Consider the following 12,837-nt stretch of genomic DNA (forward strand, 5'->3'; position numbering starts at 1 on the left):
CTGTGAGTTCAACTTAATTAAGTCAACCAGGACCTGCTATAAATTACTTTTAGAAATAGTTTCAAGGTGCTTGTCATGAATGGTGCTGTGGAAATGTAATTCATATTGTATTGTTCATGGCCAGTCTTCCAAAACAGTCACGCTTCACTTGATGATTAATCTATAAAACTCAGCATGTCAAAAATCAATGACATCATTGATCCTTTATCTTCTAAAAGTGTACCCCCCCTCCTCCTCCACTTGTCCATTCCAATTGTCTTCAGTCCTCTGTTTCATTCAGTGGATATGTAACACTAATTTAAGACATTACTGTATACTGCAGATTAGGTGGCTTTTAATAAAGGGATGAATTAAGTGTAAGTGCTAGCAACAAGGTTTTTTTTTTTTTTTTGGAGCAGAAGCAGAGTAAAATTGAACATATAAAACTGACTGCTTTGATAAAGAAAATAGACAAGGGCCCTCTATTCTCTGTTGAGTGAGAGATTCAATATAAGCATTGCAGCTGCTGTTATTGTACATGTTGCTTTCCTCTGAAAGAAGATGCTATTACTAGCAAATGGAAACTACAGGAGGTAAAGAATGACAATTTCTCAGTGACAGAATATTTGTAAAATTGGATAGCCAGCCAGAATAATCATCTATCACAGTGCTTTTGATAACAAAAAAAGAAACAAAACATACAGTACATACAATAAATTCCCTACCAGCAGTTCGCTTTCTATATCTCCACCTTTACTGACAGGGGTCTAGTGGCAAAAAGAAAAGTACCGGAGCAGTCTTAAAATACATTATAAATTCAGAAAGTATTTGAATTGAACAATCCTTTATTGCAATTGACAGAGCTATGCCCATGAAGCTCTATAGTCACCTATGTGCTGGCTGAACTGTGATGCAATGACCATTGATTGATGACAGCTATAGCCAGCGGGCAGGACAAGTGGCACTCTGGGCCACCTTCCCCCAGGACAAGGCATGCTGCAAGGTGGAGGCAGGGGAAGAGAAGGACCAAAAAAAGAAACGACAAGGAAGCATGGGCGAAAGAGCTATATATAGGAACAGTTTGATTACGTATGTGATTAGAGGGAGGATCCTCCATTCAGAAACAAAACATAGTTTCCAACAGTACATTATAAACAGTTAACCTTTTTAGGATTAATGAATTAAATTAAAAAACAACTGAATTAAAATACTTATACTGACTAATATTTACCAGCACTTTTAAAGATAAAACCGCACACACATATACATATAAGATTTTTGGTACATAGAATGGAATGTGTTTTTTTTTTTTTCTTTGGAAATGCACGTTGCAAGTGTGGATCACCTGGAGGGGTAGGCCAGTCAAAATGTGTCAAATTCCAGGGACAAATTTAAACATCATCGTCTTACTGAGACAGAAATACACTTTCTTATCTCCTGTAAACCCTGTTGCAAATCGCATGTGAAGAAATGATCATCCTTCTACAGCAAAACAAATAGCAAAAGTGAAATGGCACAAAACTACATTAGTACATTATTTGTCAAAAGAACAGAAACTTCACAACAGACCTCTCAAATAATAGACAGGTTAATCTGTTTGTAATGAATAGGTTTACATACATTATAAATGCAATATATAAGTGTATATACATACCTCCAGATTGTGGCTGTTAAATCATTGACATCTCAGCAATGAACTGAGCTCTCCATTTAGATCAATCAAAAAAAACTTTTAATATGAAATACTTTCTTTGAAAATGTATTCATTTGATGCTCATGTTCCACTGTAGCGATTGTCATAGTCGCAATGCTGAGTAACCAAAAAACAAAACACATATGAACATAAAAAAGCTTAATTTAATTAGTAGTGGTGTGCTGTGAATGAATCTTAATAGAAACATTCAACAAATAATTACATTTAACCATCCTTGGCAATATATATATTTAAAAAATGACCAGTAGAACACTCCAGTTACATCTGCTGTAAACCTGGACGGCCACAATTAGGTACAGTAAGTAAAACTGGAATGCTTCAGTAATATCATTCTAAAATTCTTTGTAAACACCCTTTTTAATACAATGGTACAGTCTTATGATGCTTACTCTATGAAAAATTAGCATAGCTCCTCCTTAATTACCATAAAATGACACCCGCTGGCACAGCACTTAGAGGTTTATTGGAAACCCTTGTCAAAAAAAAAGGACGGTCAAGGGATTCTTTTATTACCAGCAATAAAAGCATGACAAAGTTATTTATAATCCGGCGTGTGCACGAAAGATGTCTTCCCAGTCATGTTGTAAAATAAGAGAAAGGAACAGGAAAATACATCGTTTTTTTCAATGTACATTAAATAAAGTGCGTTATGTGCACCTGTGTTTGTGAAAGTGTTTATGGGTTGCAATCTCATCAGCTGTGTATATAAAGTGTGTACATAAAGTGTATAAATAAGAAGGTGAAAACTGAAAGGTTAAACAATTCTTAAACAATAGGGCAGCAGTGTAGAGTAGTGGTTAGGGCTCTGGACTCTTGACTGGAGGGTTGTGGGATCAGTCCCCAGTGGGGGACACTGCTGTTGTACCCTTGAGCAAGGTACTTTACCTAGATTGCTCCAGTAAAAACCCAACTGTATAAATGGGTAATTGTATGTAAAAATAATGTGATATCTGTATAATGTGAAATAATGTATAATGTGATATGTTGTAACAATTGTAAGTCGCCCTGGATAAGGGCGTCTGCTAAGAAATAAATAATAATAACAATAATTCTTCCTATTGTAGGTGTGATGAACGAAGTCGTTTTTTCACAGCCTTTAGGCATTTTGATGTAAGGTAACAGAGGAATAATATCCTGTTTGGTTTGATTTTCTTTTCCTAGTCAGTGGATGTTTATACACTATATTAATAGCACTTGTAAATATAAACAGATATGTAGCTAGTGCTCCAGTTACATCAGGAAAGCCTATCAGAAGAGAAAGACCCTAAACTTTATTGTTCGACTGCCGAGTTACTTGTGCTATGTGGCTGTGTGCACTGAGAGCAGTCTGACAGTGGACATCTGGAGTTAATATTAAGCTATTCACCTAAATACCAAAATAAAATGTTGACTTTAGGTAATGAATAAATGGTGGAGCAGCACCACACCACAAAGAAAAGTGATGCTCCAGTTCACTCCGGCACCACTAGACCCCTATTCACAGAATCATTTAATTTACTTCCCTCTCATTGTGATAAGGTGAAGGTGCAACGTGATTATGTGTTCGGCACAGAGATGCTTTGACTTGTCTTTGCGTCACTCCGACTAGATCATTGTAACACCTTTCCATACTGGTTTCCTGTATAACCGACAGCTGGTTCAAAAGGCAGCTGATTCAATTCTACTGCAAATGGCACTCGGCAGACTAAGCAGATAACCTCTGTTCTGTTTCAGTGACTCGAGCTGCCAACCAGGTTCTGACTTTATTAGTTATTTATTTTTTATGAAGATATGGCAGACAGATGTATACAGGAAATCTTTGACCTTAGTGGAACATCCATTTGCAAACTGGATTGAGGCTTGCAGGTGGAACCGACAGAAGCCCTAGTTTGATATGAAATTAAGTTTTACAGACTGGTTGCAGTGTGTAAATGGAAACATAGCATCCCTGTTTTCTGTGGGCATGTCTGGCATGATCAGGTGTTACATCAGTGGTGCTGTGGTTTTGTTTTACACTATTATGGGAATGGGCTCTTTTCTTACAGAACAAATAAGTCAATGTAGTCATAGCACCATACACTTAACATAGTCCTAGAATATACTGTATTCTTTGTTTCTGCTAGCATGCAGTTTAGTGGGTCTATTGTCTGATATTTACTGCATTGAGTAAACGTACAACCCTGCCCTGACTATTTTTTCGTGCCGCTAATGCCCACACAATTATCAGGAGTCTAAACTCTCTGGCAACATACATAGCAAATGACTTCCTTTCAACTTGTTGAAGAGTTTTTGCACGTCAACAAAAGGGTTGTACGGAGCAGACGGCTGACAAAAAAAACTGAGCATCTCCTCTTACTGGGGTGGTGTGACAGAGTAAACACGCTTGGTCTGCTAGTCTGAACTCACAACTCTGGGAGCCGCAGGACTCATCAAGACTGAAAATTGCAAAAGTGTTTTCATTTTGAAAGCCATCTTGAGGGATAAAAGAGAAGAGCTTGTAGAGAGACTTCAGTTGGTCTTTATCTAACAACTGGAGCACACAATATACAGGAGTGAGTAACAATGAAGCCTCCTTTTATTCTGGGCAGGGTAAGATTTTAATATGCTAACTGAATACTGGGAAGGGCTTCTGAACCAGATTTACTTTTTATCACCTTATAAAGTATGACACAGATTTGTGTGCCTGAACCAGTTGCACCTTCTGTAAATAGTAAAAAAACAACACCAGTCAAGTGTTTTTCAACCAGACTTCATGTTTAAATATTCTGTTTGTTTTACTGTAAGGGTAACATTACCACTCTAACCCCACCACAGGTGGTCATAAAAAAACAAAAAAATCAGAGGGTGAGGTCACATTCTAGCACAAGAAACTTGGCATTTCGAAAACATGATTCAGATAGCATTTTTTTGTATACATCCAAACTAGGGTTGCCACCTGTCCAGGTTTGACACGGACAGTCCCGGAATTGGCATCTGTGAATTAACAAACCCGGATGCCCTAATGCCCGGTTTTAAGTGAAATGCATAAAAAAAACACCTTTAATATGTTCTTTGACATACCATATAACGGGACATTTTGCAGTGGAATTTATTTTGGCTTTATTGGCAGTTTGGATTGGATCGCCAATAATACTTCCACCAATCAGAGTGTGGCATATATTGTGCGATCCCGCCTTGTGACAGACTGGTGGTATGCAGTACGAGCTAAAGAAGCATGTGCTGGACAAGGGAAAGAATGTGTCCGATGTCAACGTGAATATGAGAATGGCAGTGAGTGATGAAGCCAATTTGCTTAAAACATTAAAACCAGACCGGCTGATACTATACTGTGAGCAAATGTCTATCGTTTAAGTGTACTGCAGTTAGTAATCCTTTCCAATTACTGATATCTTAAAATTGAAGGGCCATATAAGAACAATAAATATTGTAATTCATTTTTAGAAGGCCTTCTTTGTTGTTCTCCAAGTGGCTGCAGTGACAATTTGTAGATGCTATAATTAGTCACTGTAAATGAGATACTGTTTTAGCAGACACATTTCATTAAGTAAACATGTATTTCAATGTTTTTTAAATTAAAAGCAGAAATACAAAGCCATTTTTCTTTGTGAAGGTGCAAAGTGATAAATGCCAATTCAAAAATCATCAAAATCTACCAAAGTAGCAAATCTGCAAATTTTATACCATCCAAAATTTCCCGTTATATGGTACATTAGTTGCTTAAAGGATTTCCACTATCTTATTAGAAATGTACTGTTTAGTACTGATCTGTACATTAGAGTCTATTAATAATGTTTGTTAATACTTATTAACACAATGGCTGTAAAAGGAGTCTGTGTGGTCCAGTGGTTAAAGAAAAGGGCTTGTAATCAGGAGGTCCCCGGTTCAAATCCCACCTCAGCCACTGACTCATTGTGTGACCTTGAGCAAGTCACTTAACCTCCTTGTGCTCCGTCTTTCGGGTGAGACATAGTTGTAAGTGACTCTGCAGCTGATGCATAGTTCACACACCCTAGTCTCTGTAACTTGCCTTGGATAAAGGCGTCTGCTAAATAAAATAATTCTGACCATCACGAACAGGCTTTTCAGACTCAGAAATCCAGTTACTGACTGGAAAAAGTATCTGTAAAAAAAAAAAGCAGGTGGACAGGATTGTCGCTTCAGAAATTGCATTGATTTGCCATGGCATTGCTCATCACCACAGCTACTTGTCTCAGGTAAGATTAGCCTCTAACATACTATAGTTACTATTATTCTGGCTTGCAAGTTCAATTGCTAGAAATGTCAAGAGCACAATACTGTGTATATGGCATGATTATTGATTTGCACTGAGATCTGGTGGTATTGTCTTAAACTGTATTACAGTATACTACAGTTCTGATAGACCTAGGCTGACTGAGAAATATGTCTTTCATTCATTATGTTCATTATGTATTTATTGTTTACTTTGTACTGTATTGTTCCCTCTATACCCATCATGTTTTCCCATGGTGTCTAAGTCTTTTTAATTCATTCTTGTTTCTAATCCAGACCCTGGCAGGGGTTTCACAGGTACAGAGCAGCTGTAAATTGCCTCCCCACTGCTAAACTGACCTGTACTCTATGGTTCCCTACACAGACTAGTCCCTGCTGTTAGAAGGTATGCCAAAACGATTAGCTAAGCAGCAGGGAAGCAGTTTCAAGTTTCCTGGCAGTTTTAGAGAGAGTATGTGTATACATTTTGAATAAGGCCATGCGGACTATCTAGACAAAATTAAATGAAGGAGAATTAATGAAAACAAACAGTGAAAACAACATTGCATGACAGAAAGCAAGAAATAAAGGATTAGGATGTACTTTAAGTTAAGAGTACTTTTACACCTTTGGGTATTAGATGGTGTTTGGAGGTGGAATAAGTTTCCTCTGATTTATTTTGTGACATGTGATAATAATAACATACAGGCACATATACAATTGAAATGTAATTTCACATAAAATGTGGCAAACCATACCTCCTGCCATACAGGTGTAAATAAAATGCCAAGAGCATACAGCTCTGTGGGTCTAGTAATACTGTAAGTGTCCTCGAACCTTCCTATCTTTCTGAAATTAGCTTGGGTTCCCACTTGTTTTCAAATGTGCATTAGGTTTAACATTTATCAGAACACTTCCATACAGAGAGCTGCTGCTCTTGTTAAGATCAAATCTTTCACACTTGAATAAGCTCTTTACCTTAATTTAGCGCCTCATTGCTCTGCTGAACCATTGTATTAAAAAAGCAGCTCCCAGAACATGATATTCCTCCTCAAGTTTGACTTATCCTTTTCTACAGTTATACAGTTCTTCAAATTAATGTTTTGGCAGTGATAATGTTAAGGAGGGAAGGGAAGGAGGGGCTAGGGGCTTATTAATGAATGAGGCCATTACATTTTTATGTTGCTTGCCTGAGATAAAACATAGCTTACATATGGCATCTATACCACATTTTGCTGCTGCAGATAGAAGCTGGAGGATGGTTGTTTATTTCAAATCAGATGAGTGACAGGCAGTCGCAATTTCTTCATGTACTGTCTGTGGTTACTGCAATCCCAGTCTGTACCTGTACTGGCAGGCATTCATTCAGTGCGTGAGGCAACCTCACATAGTTGACCATTTATTGTGTGATAAGCCCTCCTTGGCTGGTGAAAAACAATTAAAAAACCAGCGCATCAATAACATCTTTTGTTGCGAAAGGAAAAACAGAGATCAAGAACTTACATATGCAGAGACCTTTACATGTTGTGAATATTCAGCAAATCAGTAGTAGACATGTTTCCAGACTCAAATTGCAAAATATTCTGCAGGAAAGTCACACAAATAGTGAAAGCGTTTCTATTACACTTTCAGCACCAACATTGCTTTAGAAATTCAGATTAATTGAGACTATGTGTCCATATACAGCAATAGTGTGTTAATGTAAAATAGAAGTTAGTTGACAATGAAATGTTACTGACAGTTACTGTTTTTACCCCCCATCAAATACGTTAACTCTACTTGTAGACAATCCGTTAAGTATTAATAGTGTACAGCCTCCCTGTGTTTTGTTTGTTTTTTAAAAGAAAAAAATAGGTCTTAAACAATCTGATTTACATTTTTGCAACCTTATTTCTTTTTCTTTTTTGTTTTAGAAAAATACATTTCCAAAACTTCCATTTAAGAGAATTTTTTAAATCTAATATAAACTGTATTTTTAGCCTAACTAACTCACAAAAGAAAAACGCAGTACTGGCATTTCCAGAGCAAGGTTAAGGCAAATCGAAACTGAAAGTTATTGTTTGAAATCCTGTTTTGTGAAATGAAAACTGGATTAAACACCCGCAGAGGTGTATTGCTATAGATGCTGCTTATGATTCAAAGACATACAGAATTATCACTTGTTTGCTCCACTTAATTGACTATGATGATCTCATTTGCTGACACACTAATTTATTGACTAAACTTTCAGATAAATGAAAGGTTGCGTGCAATTACAGACTAGCGAGATTCATTCATGATTGTAATTAACAGGCACATCACTGCAGCACCTATTTAAGGCTTGATTTGATATGGTTGAATGACAGCAGGGACATAGCACTGGGTAGCATCTGTCTCTCAAATAACAACATATTAACAGAACACTACCTTTAAAGATACAAACTGCCATACTTAAACTATAACAAAGGTCTAAATAAGATCTAATGCATGCCAATCTGATGTATATAATGTTCACCCTATATTATTCCTATATTTTATTCCAATTTTTTTTTTCAAATGTAGGAAACCAAAAAAAATCATAAAACATGTAGTAAATTTGCCAGTGTAAATTGTAAGATTGTTCAAAGGGATTTATTTGGTATTTAGATATTCTGATATTCTCTTAGTATTATTATTATTGTACTCAGAAATGTATATAAAGGCTGGATGTATTCAACCAATATTCATATAATAATGATACGTGTGAATTATATTAAATGTGCTCTTCACCATAAAGATGTGAAGACTAGATACATACAACTTGTAGTCTACCTAATTTAGCACAGTTTGTCTTCCAGGCATACTACCTAGTATTGCTGTTCCTTGAATAGCACACCTTTGAATACTAAATGAAGATCTTCCACTTTGGTGACGGTGTACACCCTTGGTTTCAAATTACTGTAAATGTGTCTTGAAATTAATTAAGCAGCCCGGTGGGAGGCAGTGTCTCAGGCACGGATGTGAGGATCAACAGGATGGAGCCGTTCATGGAAGCCAGGCTTGTTGTGACGAGCAGTTATTGACCTGAAGCATTGGCTTATATGTACAGTGCTAACTCTTTATACCTCCAGTCCCTGCCTTGTGCCGACTGCCACCCTTCCCCCTGGTACACTGCAATACTGACGGTAGCTGCTGTAAATGTAATTAACCAACCTGAGTTTATTCTGCCTTCAATCCAATAATTTAAAATAAACGATACACATAACACAAGGCGCTATCCAGAGTCACACTCAATGAAAATCGATAGTGAAAATGTTACCATCTCATACTGCTACTTGACTGACACACTAGAAATAAACACTCATAGGTAGCATATAGTATTAATCTCACCAACATAGAGACACCTGCTAACATCAGTCATTTATAATGTTGAGTACCAATGATTACCATTGACATAAAATTACATATGATGTATGTGATGGAAGAAATGAATTTCACTCTTACAATCCAACCAACTCTGTCTACAGTTCTGGGGTTCTGCAGTGTAATATTATTGGGGTGTTTTTTAGTTTTTTAAAAATGTTTGTTTTAATGTTCCATTATTGTGAACCATTTTAATATTCAGTTGTAAGAATATATATTTATATGTAAAATAGTAAAAGTAAAATTGTATTCTTGAGCTCAGATAAAAAAAAAAAAATAATAATAATATTGCAGTACTATTAAAAGTCCAGTATTGAGATCACAACATGGAATACATCTGAAGAAAACAAGCTTATTTAATTTAGTCAGATTGGAAACTCAATGTCAAAATGTTCTTTTAAAAAAATCAAAAATCACGGATGCCTGTAATTGAAAACTTTGAAATACACAGAGTGTAAAGTTTTCAAAGTATCTGCAACACAACAAATCTCCTCCCAACTAAAATGAGTAGTTTGTTTGATAAAATGTAACTTGAGAAGGATTAACCCAGCTCTCAAACTCCAGTACATAGGGCAGGGGTGTCAAACTCCAGTACATAGGGTGTCGGTAAAGATTCCTGTTGAACCATGCAGTGTTTCTGGCTAGCAGCTCTACCCATACATCATGCCTCATTCAGAACCTGCCTGCCAGCTGACACCAGGGCTCCAGCAAACCCAGACTCATGCCTCCACTAAGCAACCAACATCTTCATCCAATGTCTTGAACAAAGCAATCCCAAAACAAATCAAAGAGCTACGGGAACTAATCTAACAGGGAAACCCACCTGATCAAAAGCAAAGATATTGAACCCAGGCAGCCTCCATCCTAGCCATTGCTGCTAGCCTGATCTTCAAAGCCTGCACAGGGGCCCTTGTTCTGCCTTTTGATGAGTGCAACCCCTGCACAGCTGGCACTACCTTGCAGCACCCTGGACACAATCCCTATGAATGGTAGAGTATGAGGGCTTTCAACAAATGAACACTGGTGTACTCAATTACAGTTCATTTTACTCGAGAACACCTGGAGATTGTTCTCAATCTAGCAGATGGAAACCAGAATGATGCTGTATGGCAAATAGCTTCAATTTATTCACAATCAATGTTAATTGGGATTAGAAATTATACTCCACTGTGACAAAATTGGTACTTAACAGCCTAGTTAGCCCTGATTCTAAAAAGTGAATCCCATACAACGTATGCCAATTGCCATTCAACCTATCTATAATAGAATCACATGTTACTTATAAAACAGATTTTCTTACAATCCTGCCAAATGTTAACCTTTATTGTCTTGCTAGTTTATGAATGCTGGGCTAATTGGTAATGGATCATTAAAGCTTGTATGCTGTTGCGTAGGAGTGCTATTTCTCTGAATGGTAAAATCAGCCCTATGAAACAAGCAGAGGAATAAATCATAGTGTGCTGTTTGTATGATAATATTTCCCATTGTCTGCAACCTCATCTCATCATTTAAATTTCAACACAAACTATTGCATTTGACTAAAGGAGCATTGCTGGGTCAAGGCTTTCTCAATGAATAACTAAATGAAGCAGAATCTTCCCTCTGCAATACTCTTTGTGTTAACTTAGTACAAGCTGCAATATATAGATGGTTATGTGCCTCATACTGTACAAGTACATTTCACACCTGTCTCGTTAAATAAGCCCCATTAAATACTGACTTGTAATTAAGTGGATTAAACATATTAAATTCAATACTAGGCCTGATTTATAACCTTACTAAGTAGTTTACCCCTTATCCACCATACCTGTAATGGTTGTCTAATTAACATTGCTTTGACACAGCATTTTGACTGGTTGACTGCCACATAGCAACAGCCAAGGAATATGACCTTCCCATACAGTACTTCCTGTTTCTCCTGACAGGGGGTCACTGTGACACTGAGTACACACACACGGATGACCAGTGTCTGACTACATGTAAAACATGTGAATTTAAAAGCAATGCGCTTATATTTAAGATGCACTCAATGGAATCTGAGAGAACTTTAAAAAAAGACATGCTACTGTATATAACTTAGTCCAAGATAAAAATGTGGCTGCAGACTTAAAGTTCCTCAGCGGCAATAAATATCAGATTTTAGAGTATTTACCATGGGTGCGTTATCAGGCACTCGGAATGACGAGCCACAGAACTTCTAGTCGGTGACAAACTGTTGATCAGTTTTTATTGTCTTTAAAAGACAATTAAACAGTTAATATGTAACTGTGGCAAAGCGGTTCACCGTGTGCAGGTGCAGGTGATCAATAATCAGACAGACAATGATAATCCAGGTGCAATGGTGGTTTACTGTTTTTAAATCCAATTGCCCGAATGACAAAACAGCAGTAAACAGTAAACAATGATAATGAAAAAGCAATACAGCGGCGTGTATTGCTTTGTTTGTAATCCGCCGGTTGGTCCCGCAGTAATACAAAGTTCTGAATAGTACACAGTCCCGTTTTCCTATACACCCACACGAAACACAAACACACACACAACAGTCCACAGTGCGTGCTTTTAGTGCTCGTAGTGAAAATACAGTTCGGGTGATACAAAGTGCAGTGATGTTGTCCGGGTTTAATGCTGTCCTTTTGCGACAGCTCCGGGTCGTGTTAGTCGTCCAAACAATAACAAACAGTAGATGCTTAAACGACAAAAGAAACAAACACTCACGATATCCCAGCACAGTTCTCCTTTCAGTTATATCCAGTTTCACAACAGATCACCTCACTACCATCAACCATGACCCCTTGGTTAACAAGCGCACCTACACCGCCTATCCACGAATGCCACACCGTTAACTTTCTGGGTCAATGATTTAGTGTACCGTAGTTCAGTCCCCTTTCTAGATGGCCAACTTTTGCCTAACCCTGGGAATGAACTGTCGGGCCACCCAGTCCAGGGTGTTCCCTTTACTCAGTGCCCTCACAGCTCAGGAAGGAGATCTAACACCAAGAATTATTCGATCTCTGTCACAGTAACCATCAAAAGTAAGGCCATCAACAGTGCACACAACAGCTGCATATTAAGAAAGTGAATTTAACAGCATTTAAGATGCAATTTCAGCACCTACCGTTCTTCTCACTCCTGGGTCTGACTACCTCTTGACCAGGCAGACAGGGGCAGGGTCCCTCACACTTCAAAGACATTGTCCTTCCAGACGAACAAGTCTGGAACTCCAGTTTACACTGCAAAGATAACGAAAAAGCTCTTGTAAATATACTGACGCAAGGACTGACCCTACACCACTTACCGCAGTGTGCACATTTATTAGAACACCCCATTGCTTCTGTTGTTTGGATCTGCTGTGCATATGAAATCAAGCCACTGTAACTGAAAATCTTGGAAAACTGTCAAAATAGACAAATCAGTAACTGTCTAATTTAATTGATCTGACTTTAATAGACACATGCAATTAATTTAAAATAGTAAGAGAAAGGGAACATATGCAAAGTCACCACAAGCACATTCTCTGTATAGGACCATTTGGAGATCACTTCGCCACTTTGGAG

At 37.6% G+C, this 12,837-nt stretch overlaps 1 protein-coding gene across 2 annotated transcripts in view; it reads right to left on the bottom strand.

Annotated features, from left to right (window-relative positions):
* Positions 1-12,837, bottom strand: part of LOC131699631 (testican-1-like) — a 164,787-nt gene that overhangs the window by 27,836 nt on the left and 124,114 nt on the right. For both annotated transcript variants that reach the window (XM_058996804.1, XM_058996803.1), the window contains one exon: positions 12,399-12,513. In XM_058996804.1, the coding sequence (XP_058852787.1) occupies positions 12,399-12,513 (115 nt within the window). The remainder of the gene's footprint in view (positions 1-12,398; positions 12,514-12,837) is intronic.

The sequence above is a fragment of the Acipenser ruthenus genome, chromosome 23 (assembly GCF_902713425.1).
Source record: "Acipenser ruthenus chromosome 23, fAciRut3.2 maternal haplotype, whole genome shotgun sequence".
Taxonomy (NCBI): Eukaryota; Metazoa; Chordata; class Actinopteri; order Acipenseriformes; family Acipenseridae; genus Acipenser; species Acipenser ruthenus.